This window comes from Pholcus phalangioides, unplaced genomic scaffold (genome assembly GCF_987345545.1).
Source record: "Pholcus phalangioides strain wild (caught in Gottingen) unplaced genomic scaffold, Ppha-v1.0 ptg000007l_1, whole genome shotgun sequence".
NCBI lineage: Eukaryota > Metazoa > Arthropoda > Arachnida > Araneae > Pholcidae > Pholcus > Pholcus phalangioides.
In genome coordinates, this window is record NW_028301600.1 from 56,041,269 (window position 1) to 56,061,080 (window position 19,812).

Genomic DNA, 19,812 nt, shown 5'->3' on the forward strand with positions numbered 1-19,812 from the left:
GAGGGGAAAAAAAGCATAGAATAGTCTTTACTGTAACTTTGTTCATTTTGGCATATTGCAGTACTAACACTGCATATGTATGAACTAGCTGTTATCCACGGCTTCGCTCGCGTGGATTTGGAAGTCTGGAAATTCCTCGCCGATGATTCCTCATACATTTGAAACTATCATGATCCCTTGGGGGTTGAATTTTCAGAAATCCTGTCTTAAAGAGACAGTGGGCGTCTACATTATAAAATATAATACTAACCAAATTTCATATATATAGCTTCAGCGCAGTGCCGTGATTGCTCCATATAACCTTTGAACCACCTTATGACCTCCTTAGAGGTTGAAATTCGAAAAGTCCTTTCTTAGAAAGTCTTAAAATAAAATAATGACTAAATTTTATATTCATAGCTTCAGCAATGATTGCTCCATATAACTTTTGAACCCTGCTTAGGGATTGAATTTTGAAAAATCCCTTTTTGGCGAGTCTCTACATTACAAAATTAAAATACTGACCAAATTTCATAGTTTTCACTTCAGCGGTTTCGTCTTGGCGTGATTTCTATATATAGCCTTTGAACCCCCCACCCAAGGGTAAAAGTTTCGGAAAAAAAACCCTTTTTAGCTAGTTTTTACGTCATGAAATAAAAATACTGACCAAATCTCATATTTTTCACTTCAACAATTTTAGCTCTGCGTGATTTCTCTATAAAACCTTTGAATTCCCTTGGGTCAAAAATTTTGAAAAACCCTTTCTTAGTGGGTCTTTACTGCATAAAATGAAACTACTGACCAAATTTTATATTTATAACTTAATCAGTTTCGGCTCGGCAGCGATGAATCAGTGAATCAGTCAGGACATGCCTTTATATATGTGTATATATAGATAAGAGAGCTTTTTTTGAAATAATAATGTTTAATATGAATGTTAATAGAAATTTTGTGTCAACCCAGACTTTGTGGAAAAAAATAATTATTATTACCCTCAAAGCTGGTTAAACCACCAGCAGCTTATAAATTATGAAAACTATGATGCCCTTAATATTTCAGTATCTGATTTTACAAATTGATCATTTCAAGATTGTACTGTATATATCATTAGCAAATATTTGAATTGATCCTCATTTCACGATCTTTACATCTTCTCCTACCACCCTCAAAACGAAAAATCCCAACTTTCTATACCATATGCAAACTTTGTAAGACATGGAAAAAATAGAAAATGAACATAATAGTAGTTGGATATATTTATTTTTCACAAAAATTATTTATCCTTGAGCAATATTTGCTACTAATCATAATACTGTACAGCTATCTATTTTCATAAACAGGACAAAAATCAACAACAAAACAAACTAAAAGCTTGAATGAATATGAATTAAAGCTACAAAAATATATAACAAACTTTCAGGGACATCCTAAAAGACCTAACGTTTGAGACATAAAATGAATGAACGACAAATACAATTGCACAAATTTACATATCCTAATGAATTCTACAAATAGCACCTATCCCACTGCTACTGTGGCACTGATATTTTGATCCACATTTCACCATCACAATTTCTCACACACACATTAGCACTGAATCATATCACCGATATAACTCAATACAGACACATAAAATCAATATGCAAAACCTTAGAAAACAAAACAAAAAACTCAGATTTCAAATGACTCAATTTTTCAAATAGTAGAGACGAAATTACACACAAATGTAGTAAAAGTAATACTGTAAAACAAAATTCACAGCCAAACCAACTTTCTTTGATCTGATACAACTTAAAATCAAACAATTGGGTTGTAAATATATTTCCTCTCTTTTTGAGATTAAACAAGTTCCCTGAAACCAATATTGAAATTTTTTTTTTACTATTGGGTTGAATTTAAACAAATTTGTCCACACGTGTAGATATTCTTCCTTCAATACTTACCAATAGATGAAAAAAAAAAGAAAAGAATTCAAAGGATAGAAAAGAGCCACATAGCTCTAGATCAGTGTTTCCCTTCAGGTGCAATATCCTTTGTGGTTTGACTTAAGATGGGAAGGTGTTGCCAAGAAAAAAAATTTCTGGAGGGGAGAGAGAGGTGAGAACAAATGAGTTTGGGACACTGCTCTAGATAGAAGCTTTGTCGTCCTTCAGATGGCCTTGGTATCTCTATCAGATGTGAAGCAGGGAGTGTCTGGTTTGTCGATGTCTTTCTGATTTATTCAAAAAATAAATGCTTTAAAATAATTATGTTGAAGAGTAAATTTGTACAAATGTCTAGATGATCTTGACTTTTTGATAAAATATGATAGAAAAAATCAAGTTCTTTGCTTGTATACAAAAGAAAATTAATATATAAATTTACAATATATAGTAGAACTTCAATTTGCGAACAAGATTCATTCCATGAACGGGCTTGTAATGCAAAAAATACTCATATATCAAAACAAACTTCCCATAAAAATGATGGAATCTCAAATGATTTTATTCCACAATAGTCTCCCCACAGCAACCACAAGTTTATTCAAAGATAAAGTTGCAGGTTAATTTATTTCATTTTACTTTATATTTTGTATTGGAGGCACAAGTTTTTCTCAATGATATAAGAGCTTGCATCATCGCACAACAAGAGATGAAAGTGTCTTTCATGGGCTTGTGCTATAAATGTCACTTCCATAGACAGTTTGCCTTAACAAATGTGCCCATTTCAAACAGGGGATCCTAAACTAGAAGTGTTTTATTAATTCATATATATATATATATATATATATATATATATATACACACACACACACACAATATTTTTCTTTTAATTTGATCTTTCATTAAAATTTAAAAAAAGGCCCCAAAAACTGCCTGGGCTCAACCTCTGAACTCCTGAATGTGTCTTTGTTCACAGTTAGAGGAAGAGAACTGATGTGATAATGGTGAATCTTGACAGACAACACAAATATGCAAAGCCTGTACTAGTAATACTGTAGATTAGTCCTCATGAGATTATGAATATGTACAACTTGTATTGCAAGAAATATCTCGCCTATGAAGTCAAAAATTTATCAAATTTTGGTCATTGCTGAGCATGTCTTGTGAAATACTCACAAACAGAGACTCTCGTATACAAAGTTTTACTATATATATTATATTTTATCATTTCAAATGTTTATTTCAATGCTATATGTTAACGATGCAGAATGTGATGCTTTCACATGTTGGTTATAACCTAAACTAGTGTAAACGCTGAAAGACTGAGGAAATGTACCATTATAAAGTATTTATCATTATAGATGGAATATATTAAAACTATGAAAAATACATCGTGACTAGAGAGTAATATCGTTATATAAGCAATTACACATTATTGTATATAATTTTCACTACACAGGGTTATCCATATGTCCTAAAGTGGCCTTTATCACATCACCGTTCATTGTAGAGGTATAGTTTCAATTTTAAAAAATGCTCAAAGTATATTCAGAAATCACCCTCAACCAATTTTAAAACAAATACAGCATGTAACAAAATAAACTCCTAAAAAATCCCAATTAGAAAGTTGTTGCCCTGTCTCCTAAGGCCAACAAAAGAAATTCCATGTTTCTAAGGACAATATTCGCTGAGATATTTAAATTCAAAAATTGCAGAAAAGTCCCAAAAGAGCAGCATAAATGAGGGAAAGAAGCACTGTCTCGTTAGTTTATGCTGTTTAGCCCAACATTTCTCCGATTTTTGAATTCAAATAGCTCAACGAATATTGTGCTTAAAAAAGTGAAACTTGTCTTGTTGGCCTCAGGAGAAACAGGACAAGTTTCTAATTGGGTTTTTAGGACAGGGTGTCTGTATAATAAGTTTATTTTTCTTATTTTGTGACACTGTATTTTCACTCTCAAAACTGGTACAGGATGATTTTTGAACTCACTTTGAGCAGTTTTTTAATTGGAACCATACCTCATTGGGGAACAGTTTATGACATGACGGTTGCATTAAGATTAAAAAAGGTCACCACCCTGTATATACCACACTTGCTGGCATGCCCTAAAAATTGGAGGACACCAGCTTTTTGAATGTGGGGGTCTGGTACATTTTCAGACATGCCGGGAAAACCAAGGTTCAACAAGGATCATCTGATATATTCAAGATACATATCAGTTTATAGTACATGCTGAATGAATATGCAAACGTGAATAAAATGATAGTTTTCACTGAAGCAAACATATTTTGTACAAAAATTTGATAGTGAAAATTGAGCATTTATTTATTGCTCTAACCTGATTATCACCAGCCAGCAATGGCGTAAGCAAAGGGAGGTTTGGGGTTCTAACCCCCCCAAGCCTAGATTAGTGTTATTTTACAGGAAAAAACGTAACCCCCCCACCTTCAGAAGAAAAAAAAAACAAACCCCTACCTTGACAAAAAAAATTCTGCGTATGCCTATGCTCACTAGCATAATACAAAACACAAATACAGTACTGTGTTTTGCACTCTTTTTTACATATTCAGAAGATTGAAGAAATATGCTGTCACTTTTGTATCAGAAAATTGTTTTTCAATACTTAATATTCTTAAATTTTTTGCTCTGCTTATTCAAATCTTAAACATTTAATCAAATAATGCAAAAATACTTTGCAGTATACCATATTTTCGATTTAGTTCATCTAATCTACAAGAGTGAATATGATTATTATCAGTGCTGTCTTAATGCATGGATTGGGACCTCATAAAAAATTATATCTGCTTGAAATTTTCTAGAACTTACCAGGTAGGACCTCAGAAAAACCATGATGCTCCTAAGACGGCCCTGCTTATTATCCGACATTTGCAATAAACCAAGAATAATGTTAGCTGAGCAAACATGAAATTTGAGCTATCTCTAGCATAGATAGCTCAAATCTCATGTTTACTTTATAGCTACCATTAATTTTGGTTTATTACAAATGTCAGATACTAAGCATATTCACTCTCGTAGCTTAGATGAGGTAAATGGAAAATTTGTGCTCATAAAACACAGAAGAACCTAGAATGCAGAGAACACAGAAAAGGTTCTAATCAGGTAATTCAAACAATTTTCAAAGTGCAGTAATTTAAGAATTTTCCAGAATCTGTAACTTGAATTCCCCATCATGATGGTCACCCTTGATGTTTCCTGGAATGCTGGCTAATGCAGAAGAATAAAGTATATTGAAATTATATTTTTTCTTATTAAGTACATTAACACTTCCTATGCCAGGGATTTGCAACAGTAATAGCGAAAGTATTTTATCTTTTCTTTTAGGCTCAACGCTGCCGCTCTTTTTGCATTTTTTTGTTGGCTCCCTCTCTCATCAGCAGGCAAAGGGGAAAGAAAGAAAAAACATCAAATTTGAACACCATTTCTTTTACCCTATTTTAAAAATGTGACAAAAAAAGAATTCCACACTCTGCAACTTGGTGCAGCTGAAGAATCAGTTTTAAATTCCAGTCAGATGTGGTTGGACCGAGATCTTAGATCCCACTTGCAACATGTTAAGAAATGATATATTTTAGCTGTAATGTTTTCATGATTTAAAGAATACTCTAGTTTATATTTTAAACTTGATAATATAAAATTCAAAGTAATTAAAATATTAAATTCAATTTTTATATTTTTTCATATAAATATTACTTTCATTTAATAATTTTTTTAATGAAAGTGTAAATATATTAAAAAATTAAAATTTCAGGAACAAACTGCTTTCACAGGCAACCAACAACTTTGAATAGTTATTTGCAAGCTAATACTAGAAAAAAAATTGTTGTTTCGTGTTAAAATTTGGTTTAGCATGGTAATACTAATGTGAGGTATAAAGTTTTTTTCCTCACATTTCCTCATCAGTATTTCATGTATTTAATGTTTTTCAATTGCTTTTTATCCCATGGGAGCAAATTAATATTTAAAATTATCTTCCTTGATTATTAATTTCTTATACAGTGGTACCTTGGCTAACGAAGATGATTTGTTTCCGAATCACGTTTGTTAACAAAAATCTTCTAAAGCCGAGACATGATTTCCCACAGATGTCTATGGTAAAATGTTTGATTCGTTCCAGGTTCTACACAAAATTTAAAGATAATTTTTTAAAACACATGCTATAAAAAAAACAAAAACTGACTACAGGCTAAAGTGAACAGCTTCAAAATTGGATAAATGAGAATTTACAGGAAGATAAGAGATATTAAAGATCTTTTTATTTTACACTAATGTACACACACACAACCAACACTAGCTTCAGTATACTAAAAAGCTGGTGTTGACAGTACCCAGATAAGGGAGAGATAGATGACATTTTTCTCAGCCCAAGATATTAAGGAAACACATATTTTCTGGATATTATGCTGAATTGAACTTGGAAAGAAAAGTCATCGTCTTTGCTGGGACTCAAACTCAGGCCATCTTGCATTCCAAGTTCACCTCAGCATAATATCCAGAAAATATCTGTTTCCTTGATATCTTTAGACTGAAAAAAAAACTCGCCTATCTTTCTACCGTCCCACCTGGGGGCCATTTCCTGAAGTCAAGAGAAGCTACTAATGCCTTTACTTCAGCACCTCACACCACAGTGCATAAAATAAAGGTCGTATCCCAAGCAGTGTAGATGGTAGCATGCTTGCCCAGTATGCAAGAGGGCTGGGGCTCCAGTCCTGGCAGAGACAAGACAACTTTAGTACCCAGATAAGTTTGTAGGAATCTTTTTATTTTTCATGAAATGGTTCAAAACTTTCAGAAAGAGAAGTGAAGGTACCTCTTTGAAAAGATTTCAAGGTGGACATGAGTTAATCGGATTCAAGTTACAGTAATTCTGATAACAATCTATGGTAAAATTCAGCTCATGATGTGACTGTTTTATATTAGCACATGCATTCATATCAGGGAAAATGTTCATTATCAGAAACAGAAAAATTATGAAAGAAATCTTTCTTAGACAAAAAATTCGTAAGCAGAATCATTCATTAGCTCAGGCATCACTGTACAGTGAAAATCCTATATAACAATACCCTCTGTAATGATAATAGCTTATACAATGATATTACTCTCTGGTGAAGTTACGCTTTTCATTGTGTTAATATATTCAATCTTTAGTGATAACTAGGTCTAGGATTTTTATGACCTAAAAATACAATGTTGCTAGGAATTGGTTAAAAAACCAGAATTTCAGGTCTTTTAACCAATCTGTAATGATGATGTGATTTTAGGTCTTAAAAATCCTAGCCCTAATGATAACTCCTTTATAATGATGTTTTTCGCTAGTCCCTTGAGTATTGTTATATAGGAGTTTCACTGTATACTTCAACATATAGTAAGACAGCTAATTTTAAAGGCAGTTTGAGCAGTGATAGTAATTGATGCTATTAGCTGAAAGCAAACCAGGTCCATTTTCCGAGTCATGGTTTTGGCACAAGTGTCTCTTTATAATCTTGCTTTCTTTTTCTTTTCTTTCAGTCCGAGCATAACTCCAGTCTATTGCCATGGGTAATTTAATTCCGATTAAGTTGTGCTGGAAGTGTAAGTGTGTGTGTGTGCCTTACAATCTTGAGTGCGTATATAGTGTTGTGTTTGAATATCTTTAGTGCTGCCATCTATATTTGAAATTCCAAATGAAGTGTAATTGTTTGTGCCATTGTAGGCCTGTTCTCTCTGTGGCGAGACTTTTTAACAGGGAGATCAGCCCACATTTGCACCTTGAAGTTGGAAACCACGGAAAACCAACTTCAGCCAACCGCCACTATGGCAGGGGTGGGGTTTGAACCTGCGTTCTCAAAATGCGAGTCCATCACAATGACCACTTGAGCACTACAGCAGCAGTGTCTTTGATCATTCAAAACTAATTGCAATCATCCTAATAATATTAACCCTGAAGTACGTAACAGACTGGTATAAATCATACATAATTCAGTGGCCTGCATGCCAAATGTAGATCTCTGAGATGTTAAATGTGGCCAGCGACCTGAAACATAACTTGTTAAATAAGTGCTAAATAAAAACATGATCTAATAATGGCTGATGTAAAATTTGATTCAAAGTTCATTGTAAAGAAATCCAGTGTGGTTGTAGACCAACAGTGTTTTACCATAACAATGGGTGCATAGTAAAAGTTCTGTTGAAGTCAAGGCTGGACTAAATAGGGAAAGATACCGCCCCTCCCAACTGGGAATATAGTAATTTGTATATACAGCAATAAAATAATAACAATAAAGTTCATTTCAGCCGGACCTATAGCTAGGCCCTGTCAGAATCTCTGAAGTGTGAACATGCATATAGCAGGGGCATATGCAGGATCAACCCTGGGGAAGGAGCACAAGGAATTTCTTCCAGAGAAATTTTCAGTTACCACCTTTCAAAAACCATTTAAATTAACAGGAACTGTTTAAAATAACATGTAAAAGGTAATTTCTTTCAATATTTTAATTTTTTTTATGGAAATATTTAGAAAAATTTATCACACACTGAGTTGCTAAATACCCAAGCCCACCTCTGATCAAAGTTCAATGAAGATTAGTCTCGTAGAAAATTATCTTTTATTTAAATTGCTAATGTATAGCGGGGAAATCCCACAGGGATATGCAAGAACAATGTTTAATTATAATTATACATAAATATGCCAGATGATTTAATTGGTTTTATAATAAAGCTGTGCATTTTATAATATGGTTTTTATAGTTCAAGCTAGAAAATATATATATTGGAATACACTTATATAACTTATTATCAATTGTAAAAAAATGTTATGCAAATACAAATCAACAATCACTGAAGAAAAGTTCTGCATTATAAATCATAAGTATATCATTAAAAACCAATTACTTTGATGAAAGAATCATCATTCATCCCATATATACAGGACTCAAGCCAGTATGCAAGAAATGAAATAGTGTGTTCCATTCTATATTCATAAATTTTTGGAGGCTCAGCCCCCTCACAAAATTTATTGGGGGCTCAAATGGCCTCTGCACGCAAGTTCTGGCACCTGTCCTCAACGACCCTTTCATTAAGCAAATCCATAGGAGTCTAGGCTATATTGAAAGTTTGGCTAATACCATCCCAGCTTTGGGAAACACTGAACTAATCCCATTTTATGATATTTCCTTGAATTCTGTTAGATATAAAAGTTTCTGACCTCTAATTAAACATTGTGTTTTTTTTTGTTTTACCATCTTATATTAAAAAGATAATTTCATAGTTTTAAGCTGATTTTCAAATCCATAAAAATAACATTAAACCACCAAAAATGAATTGTGAAAATGGCTGTAATAATTGAACTTCTTTAATAATGGAAGATTTTATACAACTTAAAAAAAATTGAGTAATAGAATCTGAAATTCTTGATTTCACAAACAATAGTTGTGACTGCTCTTCTGAAACATTGAAATAATGTAAAAATAATAAAACAATGAATTGGAATAAGGTTGTTTTGTTTGAAAACGTATAAATTACAAATATATAAAATAAAACTGAAAATATATAATGACTAGCAAATATCAGTTGGAAAAAAAGGAAGATCTCTTGTTGTTCACTCATTGAATGACATATCGCATAAGCATCTGAATAAAACATTCATGTGCTGCATAAGTAAAAAGTCTTTCACACAACCACAAATAAAATAGTATTATATCAGAACATAATTATATCGCCTAAATTTTATGGAAGATATCATAATGAAATATATCTTGATAATACATCTTTTTTTTTTTTCATACCAGGGTAAATTTTATGAACATGACAGCTACAATTAAAAGTCAATTAGATATGGATACCCAAACACTTCTATGCTGTGTGGGCTAAGTTCCTAAATAATAAAACATTTTTAAATTAAACTGTCAAAGGAAGATTTCAAATATAATAACCTAAAAGTTTTATTTCCTTCACATCTAAGCAAAGAATTTAATTCTATTCGATTAGAAAATTTTCAGTATTTGTTCAACCATTTTATGTAAAACAGTTGTCAGTAAAACTTCATAAACCATAAATTTTAGACAATTCTCTCATCTATTATTTATTATTGGTTTATCCAAGTTTCCACCAATGATCTGATTACATTAAAGACACTTTTAATGTTTAGAGAAATTGCAAGCTTGACTGAGGTACAATTTCCCACCCCCAGAATTTTGTTCAGACATGGTTTCAAAAATATTCCATAATTTGTTGAACTTCAATTATTATCATATGGTTTTTACCCCTTCACGTACAGGCTTTTGACAAAAAATTTGGACAATGTGAAGTTGCACTAGCTGAGATAAATCTCAAAAAGTGATAGCCTTGTTGACATATATGAAATGAAAGGAAAAAGATGGGAACAGGTTTTCTATCCTTTCCCTATGTATGTAATACTTTTTTCAACTTGTCAAACTGTAGCAAAGTAGAAAATAAAAATCATTGCTAAGGTAAAAGAGAGAAACAATTTTTGTTTACAGTGTTACCAATAAAGTGTCTCAAAAGAAGGGAGAGAGCACGAATGTATTTCTTACAAAGATACAGGGTATCTCATTCCTATACTTTAAGAGATTAAATGATTATATGGAAACATTCATGCTATGGTGAATGCATGATTAATAATTATGAACCTTGGATTGTTAAAAAATTGTGAACAATAATATCCTGTCACTTGAATATAAAACATGCTATTACGCTACTACTTATCGAATGATATATTTCTGGTAGTGATATTTCTATTATATGAAACAGAGAAACCAGTTTAGTGGAAAGCAAATATTTAAAATGCACTTTTTTAACTGCATGGAGGATAGCCTCATTTACAAAGTATTTTTGCATAAAGGATTTACATTTATGAACAAGTTTAACACAAAGTATTATTACTTATCTTTAATGATACTGAATTTATTGACAATTATTTAAAAGAAAAATAAAATCTTGATATATATATATACACAGTATATTGATAAAAAATATTCACAAATTTATCAAAATTCTTATTGTCACACTTGAATTGCTTACATTTTTTGCGTAGTTACCCAGAATCTATCTCTTAAGTATTTTTAGATGAGGGTTCATTAACAGAAAGAAATGCGTACATTCTCATTCTCATTCTTATTGAAATTTAATCTATTTTTTCAGCTCAGACAAATTAGAGATATTTATAAGTTCAATTTTAAGGTTTATACTTAATAATTAAAAAATAATATCTGATTTCAAAGGTCTATCTGTGTGTAATTTAGCCTTATCAAAATTAGTAAATTGAAAAAATACTTGGTCTGAATTTCTGAGGGCTATTTTTCCTTTCAACCTTATCAATGAGAACTCGCAACACATACATAAAACATACTTAGTATATAAGTATTCCCAATGGGGAGATACAGGATATCTTGTGTCCTGCAGTACCCTAGGGTTTCATGAGATCGTCAATTGTGGTAAGATATTATAGGAATAAAATTACATTGAAAATAGAGTAACAGCACTGTCATTCCTAATCGGTGTGCCAAAAGCACTTTAGGGTGCCACCAAAGTGCCCTTTCTCCAAGGCTGTCATGAAAGTATAAAGGTTGAGAATCCCTGTAATATATACGGATATTAGTAGAATTGAATATAAACCTGATTTCTAATGGAAAAAAATAAAGTAGCTAGAAGGAACTTATATATAATATTTTTAAAACACATAAAAAAAATAACTTCCCTGAATTCCAATCATGCTAGTAATAGAACTGTGATAACAACTTTCATATTGAGTAAAATTTTGATTAGCAACATCATGTACCTTCATGTATCAGTGTGTATGATATCTTTATACATAAATACACATGTATGCAAGGAGTTGATTAAGTTAAACATGATCCTTCTCTTGATAATTTGAAAAAAAAATCCTCCTAAATTCCTCACAAAAGAAAACTTCACTTCTGCACCAAAAGCTTTGGTAATGCATGCACACAAGAGTTGCTCAATTCAATTACATGGAATGATGCAATTGAAGAAAAGTTCAATTAACATAAAGTAAAACTTTAGAAATGGTCTTGCATTCAAATACGAAATTGAAATGCAAACCTCAGTTTATAAAGCATTGTAGTTTGCAACAGTGTGATAGGAAAATTTTTAAAAAAACCGCATTTTAGTGTAAAGGTTTATTAGAGTGTTTCTACACAATGGTACAATTACAGTAAATCACATAAACTCATTTGTAAACATTGTATAATCTCAAGCTCTATAATGCTTGAGCTCAACCGTTGATTCCTTCAAGTGTTTGTAGGAATTAGCTTTTAATAGTAGGTTCTCTCTGGTGTGTGTATATATACATATGTAATCTAGTCCTCTCAAGAGTATAAAACGATAATGATGGAAGAATGAGTAAAAATTGTTAAAACTTGATTCAGTATCAATTTTCAAAAGACAGCACAGTCTATGCTTCTAAATGAAAGTCAACCACCCAATAGAAAATTAAATACTGTTCCTAATCAACTAAAAAAACAATGAAAAATTATAACCAGAAAAAAAATCTTGACATTTTTTAAAAATTTAATTGATTTATCACATGCTTATATCCCTTATTTTGTAGATAAATTTTCTAAATGTTTTAAAGTGAGACAGTTCATTTGATAATGAAAATTTTCACACCCCGGTAATTTTAAAATATTTGCTTTTGAGTTATGAATAGTTGACATATAAGACAATTGGAATGTGTAATATTTTCAAAAACCACTTCAATTGACACATACTGGTACAATAAATTTACATATTTTTGAAGTACATCAATAAAACAAAATCCACATTTCACATATGTAAATGTAGAAAAAAAATAAAATGGTCCAATAATACTTGCACAACCTTGGAATAAAATACTTAGCAATATTTAGAAAAATGATTGGTATGGTGGTTTTTATTTTTTGTTCTTAATGTACCACAAAAAATAGAACATCAATTTCTCTCTAGTGTTATGCATATTACATTCACAATGGACATGGAATGCATTTTGTGGCAATTTTCCCTTCATAAGGTTACAGTTGAATGGAAAACAGATCAATATCATATGTAATATACTGGGATGGGAAAAGTGTAAGAGAACTAGGTTAATAGGTTATACATTCTATATTTACCATTTTATTATCAATTTTACTTTATTTTCGTCCTATTTTATTACTTTTATTGAAAAAAACTCTTCTTACTTTGGAAGACTAAATGCATCAATGAATAGTTTCTTTGGTTCTAAATTTAGGTCCTGGCAGAGGTATTAATTTTTGAGCTGAACCTTTAGACTTTGGGTCCCTTAATGGTCTTATCCCTTTTGTTCACTAATTTAACATACAGGGTGCATAGGTAAACAGGGCGCATGATATTTTATTGGTGAACTATTGATCCTAGAGGTGTACTTTCAATTAGAAAAATATCCAAATAATGTGTAGTACTCAGATATGGCATTCATGTTGCAAGGGATTTTGTTTAGTTTTATTAAAATAAAAATGTTAATTTTTTTATACAAACACCCAGTGCTCAAAAACTCAATCGCAAAGTTGTTGCCCTGTCTTTCTTGATGCCAACAAAAAATATTCCATGTTTCTAAGCGTAATTTATTGAGATATTCAAATTCTAAAATCGAAGACAGTTGGGAAAAAAACAGCGTTGAATGTGGATAAAGCATTTCCCCTGCGTTTTAACACTGTTTTTCCCCAACTTTCCTGTTTTTCGAATTCAAATATCTCAATGAATATTGCACTTAGAAACACAAGATTTTTTTTGGAACCAGAAGAGACAGGACAACTATTTTCTAACTGGGTTTTTGAACACAAGGTGTCTGTATAAAAAGTTGACATTTTTATTTTAATAACTATACAACTATAATTCGAAGTATGACTCTAAATGATTAATGGTTTGCCAGTAAAATACCATACACCCTGTTACCTATGCATCTTGTATATTCATGAGTTTACTTAATGCACAATAAAGAAAACTATGAAATACATTTTTATAAGTAATTTTTATGAGTTTGGAAATTTGTATTTTAATAGGTTTCCAGTGCCTTCATCACTTTGAAGTATATGGAAGCCTTGATTAAATAATTCAACAACAGTTCACTGACTAAAAAGTCATGTTTTTATTCATATAGGGAAAATATATATAGCCTATGTTAGATATACTTCCATCTTTAATCTTAATAATGGTACAACAACTTCAAAAAGTTAAAGATTTAATATTTATAGATATTTGTAGTAGTATATCTTTCCATATACCCAGCATAGTATGGTAAAGTTTTTGAATACAGTATTTTGAGGAATTTATCTTCGCATGGTAACCAATCACAATCAGATAAAGAAGTTATAAAAAGAAAGCCCTGAACCACCTAGTTTTAAAAAATATATATAAAAGACATACTTTATCTTTGCTATATATTAATAATTGATATAAACTTAGTGGTGTAAATCTCATGAATCAATATAACAAACCACAGCATATTATGTAAGGAAATAGGTGCTTCAACACATGGATAATAACAATTTGTGGGAAAAGATTTTCTAAGCACACTTTACACACAATAAAATGTTTTAACGAATTAATTATTATGAAAACTATGGAAAGTATTCAGAAACTACTATATTGAAATTAGGAGAACACTGATGAAATATATTTAATCAATGAAATATATTTGAAAAAATACTGGACAATTACAATCAATCTGTACATGTATAATTCATTGCAACAAATGTGCAGAAAAACTTTGAAGATCAAACGAAATACCATGCAATATAATGACTTTTCGTAGAGTGGCAAAAAAATATGCTCCATTCTGTACATAACAACATTTAAGGAACTAAGCTGTATATTCAAGTTAATTTCGTACATCTGTATAATTGCAGGTTTTAGCAATAGTAGAAGAATAATACTAACATTTCCACATGCTTCTATAAGATTCTGTTCAAGCACAGTAGCTAGTCTCACCATTTAGACATTAGAAAGACTCATGCCTTCTGATAATACTTTTTAAATCCAACATTATCTATTAAAATGGTACACAAAATAACTTTCTCTTGGAAATGAAAAGACAAGTCAATTCTTGAATTTTTAATATACTATCAAAATGTAATTGCTAACAAAATTTTAAAATTAATAGATTAAATTAAAAAGAGCAGCCAATAAAAAAAACTTCAAACAATAAGTTGCTTTAAAAAAATCATCTTATCCATAAAAGTAGAAGAGAGAATTCAATTGATTAAAACCCTTTGTGATGCAACAAAAGTATAAAAATCATTAAATAGGCTAAATCAGAAAAAAAAAGTGAATCAAAAAATTATGTGAAACCCAAAATGGATATAAATTTTGATGATAAATACAAAATAACTGGACTGACAGCAAAATCTCATTTTTTTATACATGCAATATTTTTCTTGGAACGCAAGTACCAGAATAAAAAGATGTTATACTTCAAAAAAGCAGTTCAAAACTATCAATGCTATTGAATGTGATATGCACTCTATATGTAACTCACAAAAGGAAAGTACATTTGGTGTGTGCATTAACAATTTCACACAATGCTATTTCATTTTCTTAAAAAAAAATGCTCAGTGTCTTTGAAAAATTTCATTAGTATAGTGACACTGAATAAATGAGAAGATATTAAATTAACAGATATGAAACCTTATCACTACTTAAATATGAAATTTCTACACTGGATCAAATATATGTTAAAGTATGATCATATATAATCAAGTATAATATGGAAATTATGCCAATTTGTGCAACATTGTAAATTCTGAAAATTCAACCAATTTTCAAACATTTCATAAAGTCAACTGTGATCTTTATTATTTTGCTCATCAAGGATAATTTCATTACAACAACATTCTAATGATGGCAACATCAGGTAGTCAAATGTATGGCAACATGGTAGTCTTCCCTGTAGTTCTGTAACATTGGAATTGCTCAAACAAATTGAGTGTATTTAGGGTATCACAATTGGAATACACACTTTTTATACTATTATTGAGCATGCAGAAAGCAACAAGGAAAACACTGACTAGCTGACATCAAAAAACATATGACTACTAAAACATTAATCACACTGACTGAATTCTTAAAAAACAAATCACTGGTCTACTAAAATAATATAGTGAACATAAAAAAAGAGAATGAAATACAAAGACGTACAACATTTCAACGATAACTACATAGGCAGTGCATAGGCTGGAAATTGATTTCCAACAATTCAGTCATTTTATTCACTGGGGTTCATGAGAAGTTCTCAATCCCTTCGGCACATTATTTTCACGACATCACAAAGCAAGAAAATACCAAAAATTATAACTGATGACAAGGTGTGAAAATGTTTTCTAGCACCATCAGCTCGGTAAAAAAAATTCACTGCCTCAAAACAAAATTAATCACAGATAAAAAAACTGAACCACAACTTTAGTAAGCTGAGGTTGTTCGAAAATAAAATCATTCATAGACCATGGCCTATTAAAGACCATGACTTAATACACTGCGACTAGCTTTAAAGAAAGATAAATTCATAAAACCTATCATGCAACAGCTGATTCTTTACTGGATGCTGTAGTTAATTTCACTGCATGACCATTGCTGTTGACATGACCATTTGTAGCATTTCCATATGGTCCGTCTGCATCAGCTCCAGCAGTAAGTATGTTTTCTAGGGCTCGATATAGGAATAAGTAATCATCCTATATGGAATATAAAATTTTATATATGTATAAGATTATTTTAATTTCCATGAAAAAAAAATTAAAATTAAAATGCAGACTTTCCTAACCTATTAGGAAATATTTGAATAAAAAAATTTTCATTACAAACTGAATATTTGAAAGACAGTGTAAAAATTAATACTAATAAAAAATATTTTAAGACAAATATTTACAGTAATAAAGGACTTGACATGTTTTAATGCTACTGAGTGTTATCAACAAAGTTTAAAACTAGTATGATATATTTGTCCATCTTCTTTTTTTTATCTTCTACAATGAATAATGTGATTGCTTACATTAATTTCACATTATGCTCATGGGGTTTAAGTACAGTTGTAAAAGTTTACATTAGAAATCTTTAGGGTCCCAGGTACGAATTAATCCATTTTACATTGATTTCCCATGGGGAAAATTATTTTGATTCATGTGAATGGACTTCCGACACAAATTAAGTTCATAAACCAAGAGTTTACTACATACAACTGAAAAGTCTATGGTGCTTTATACAAATGATACCAGTTGCACACCTAGCCATTTTACTCAAGCAACGATACAAATAATATTTAATTATATAAAACTGATTCATCTCGCACCTGAGATTTCCATATTCCTGGGCGGCGCATGTGGTATAATTTAGCATGAAAATACACATCAACACACTGTTCAAATTCAAGCTGCTTTTTAAGAGTTGTAAGGCAAGAAAAACAAGCTGCTTCAGTACCACCATACCTATGGAGAATGATGGAAATTGCTTAACTGTATGAATATAAAATCACATATATGTAAAATAAATATACCTCCTGAATTAGCATTAGAACTACTACTTTACAAACATACTGTGATAATTTTGTATAACTTGCAATGCACATTAATTTTCAGCTGGAATATTGTATAGAAAAGTTTTCAAGTATAATATTAGTAAAAAGCACCATCAACAGATAAACGTTAAAAAATATTTTGCAGCAGCAAATAAGTTTTTCATTTAAGGCAGTGTTAAAGTTGTACCAGAAATGTGGATGAAAAAACAACAAAATTCAAGCAATTGGAAGCACAAACTATAGCATAAAAGTATTTTGGTTTTTTTTATCACTGCAATTAAATTATCACAACTTATTCAGCAATGTGATAAAAGTATCAATAGTCCTTTATAAAGCCACTGTGTGACACATTGAATTGCTTTGTCTTCCAGAGTTGATAGCTCAGTACCACGGGATGCTTGAGCAATCTGTAAATGTGCTGCTTAGTTCATTTTTACAAAATTAGGTTTGAGGAGGGTAGGCAGCATCAGATAACCCCTAGGGCCATATTTGGTTAGCGGGCCACAGGCCTTTATACGATTTATCATTATATGGCTTAGAGGGTGGGTCGCAATGAATTTATTAAAAATAAATTTTGAGTTCACAGCCTTCAAATAACATTGAAATTAACAGAAATAATAACATATAAGGGTATTCTCTTCCGAAATTTCAATTAAAAAAAAAAAATTTTTAATTCTAAGAGGGGGGTATGAGCCCTCTATGCCACCCCCCTGTGTACGTCTATGATCCCACCAATATGCGTTAGGATTCAGAGGGGCAGAGCTGATGAAATTTTGCTGACAAAGTGGGGGGGGGGTCAAAAATAGCTAAAACTTGCTTACGTAATACTTGAATGGCCCCTTAAACAAAAACCGTGTGGCATCTACTACTTCCAGTATGAAAGACAGATGACAGCACTTCTCAAACACAGAACATGCATAACTCTGACATCATAGATACATTAGAGCCACGCACAAATACACATTTTGCCATGCACCAATGTGTTAGAAATTCCTCGGAGGAATTTTTATTCAATTTTTTTTAACAATGGAACCTGGGATCTACTGGTCTTCTGCTTTTCACTCTGACATATATAAATAACTAAGCATAGAATTTGAAAGCATAATTCAAAGATTTCTATGTTAAAAAGTTACTATTTTGTTACTTAACAAAAAATTTACCTGTCCATAACTATTACAGGTCCATTTTGATACTCCAAATGCCGTTCTTGAACAATACGAACAAGATCAAAAACAGTGTTTAAAGGTGAGCAAGAATCTGGCCATCCTGGACACTGTATCATACGACAAGTCATTTCATATTCATCTTGTGTTGCTTGCATAATGAAATCCCTAGTAAGAAAATTATCAACTGATGACTCTTCCACCATTTTGAGTTTAAAACTGCCATGATCTTCTTCTTTGCCTTTCAGAGGCCAGAAACAGGGATATTCCTGTAGAAACAGCAGTAATTAATGAAATAAATTTAAAACTATATATCTATAATTTTTACTATATAGTTTTGTAAAGTTTTAAAATATTTATTTTTCTGAAAATATTTCAAGTTTCATCATTGTATAGTGGAACACTGTTTATATGTCACTCAGTTATACAATTTGCACGTTTATACAACATTTGGCTTCAGTCACAATTAGTTCCTAAACATTTTAATGTTAAAATAATTTATTCAATGTAAAACCTCAATTATTCAATGTTTCCAATTTGACTAGAACTCCGAATCTTTTGGAAAAACAGCATTTATATCTATCAAATGCACACAATTTTCATATGCAGTGAAAACGTGTTGCTGCAATAGTTCTTGCATATTGTCACTGCAAAAGCTATAAATTTTAGTGATAGCTGATGTATACAAAAATAGCCATTGAGCTGGCTAATGGACATTTAAGTGAATTGTTTAGTTCTAGTTTCTGAGAATACACAGGTTCAGTGAGCCTCAAAAGAAAAAGGTTTCAATTGTTTTGATGGCTACATGTCCTTTCAGAATTTTTTCTCTCAATATTTTCAGTGTTATCCCCAGATGGTAAAAAAAGTCCATTGTAAGCAATTGGAGAATACAGATCTGTTGATAAGACACATATGGTACATGCATTGTCATGATCATTTTGATCATTTCCCGTAGAATTTTCTTTCATTGTGGTGCTTTGCTAACTGTATCAAATTGTGACCTTCATGAGTAAAGGCCGCGATTAATGTGAAGTTCATAATGTCGAGAAAGCAAAAAGCACTTTCTCTAAAAAAATCTGGAAATTTTGGAAGAATTAGACAAGAATTTGAAATTAATGATGAAAGTTGATCTTGCAAAACAGTTGAATATCTCCGAGTCAACTTTGAAAACGATTATAACCCAGAGAAACAAAATCAAAGATCAAGTTG

General features: G+C 31.2%; 1 protein-coding gene across 1 annotated transcript in view; it reads right to left on the bottom strand.

Moving 5' to 3' along the window:
• Nucleotides 1-2,747: 2,747 nt before the first annotated feature.
• The window catches only part of LOC149085519 (putative receptor-type tyrosine-protein phosphatase mosPTP-1), a 222,680-nt gene continuing 205,615 nt past the window's right edge, over nt 2,748-19,812 (bottom strand). Inside the window, exons 23-25 of the mRNA XM_089233576.1 lie at nt 18,601-18,872; nt 17,216-17,351; nt 2,748-16,601 (exon numbers count right to left, since the gene is read on the bottom strand). Of these exons, the coding sequence (XP_089089702.1) occupies nt 16,443-16,601; nt 17,216-17,351; nt 18,601-18,872 (567 nt within the window). The 3' untranslated portion in view covers nt 2,748-16,442. The remainder of the gene's footprint in view (nt 16,602-17,215; nt 17,352-18,600; nt 18,873-19,812) is intronic.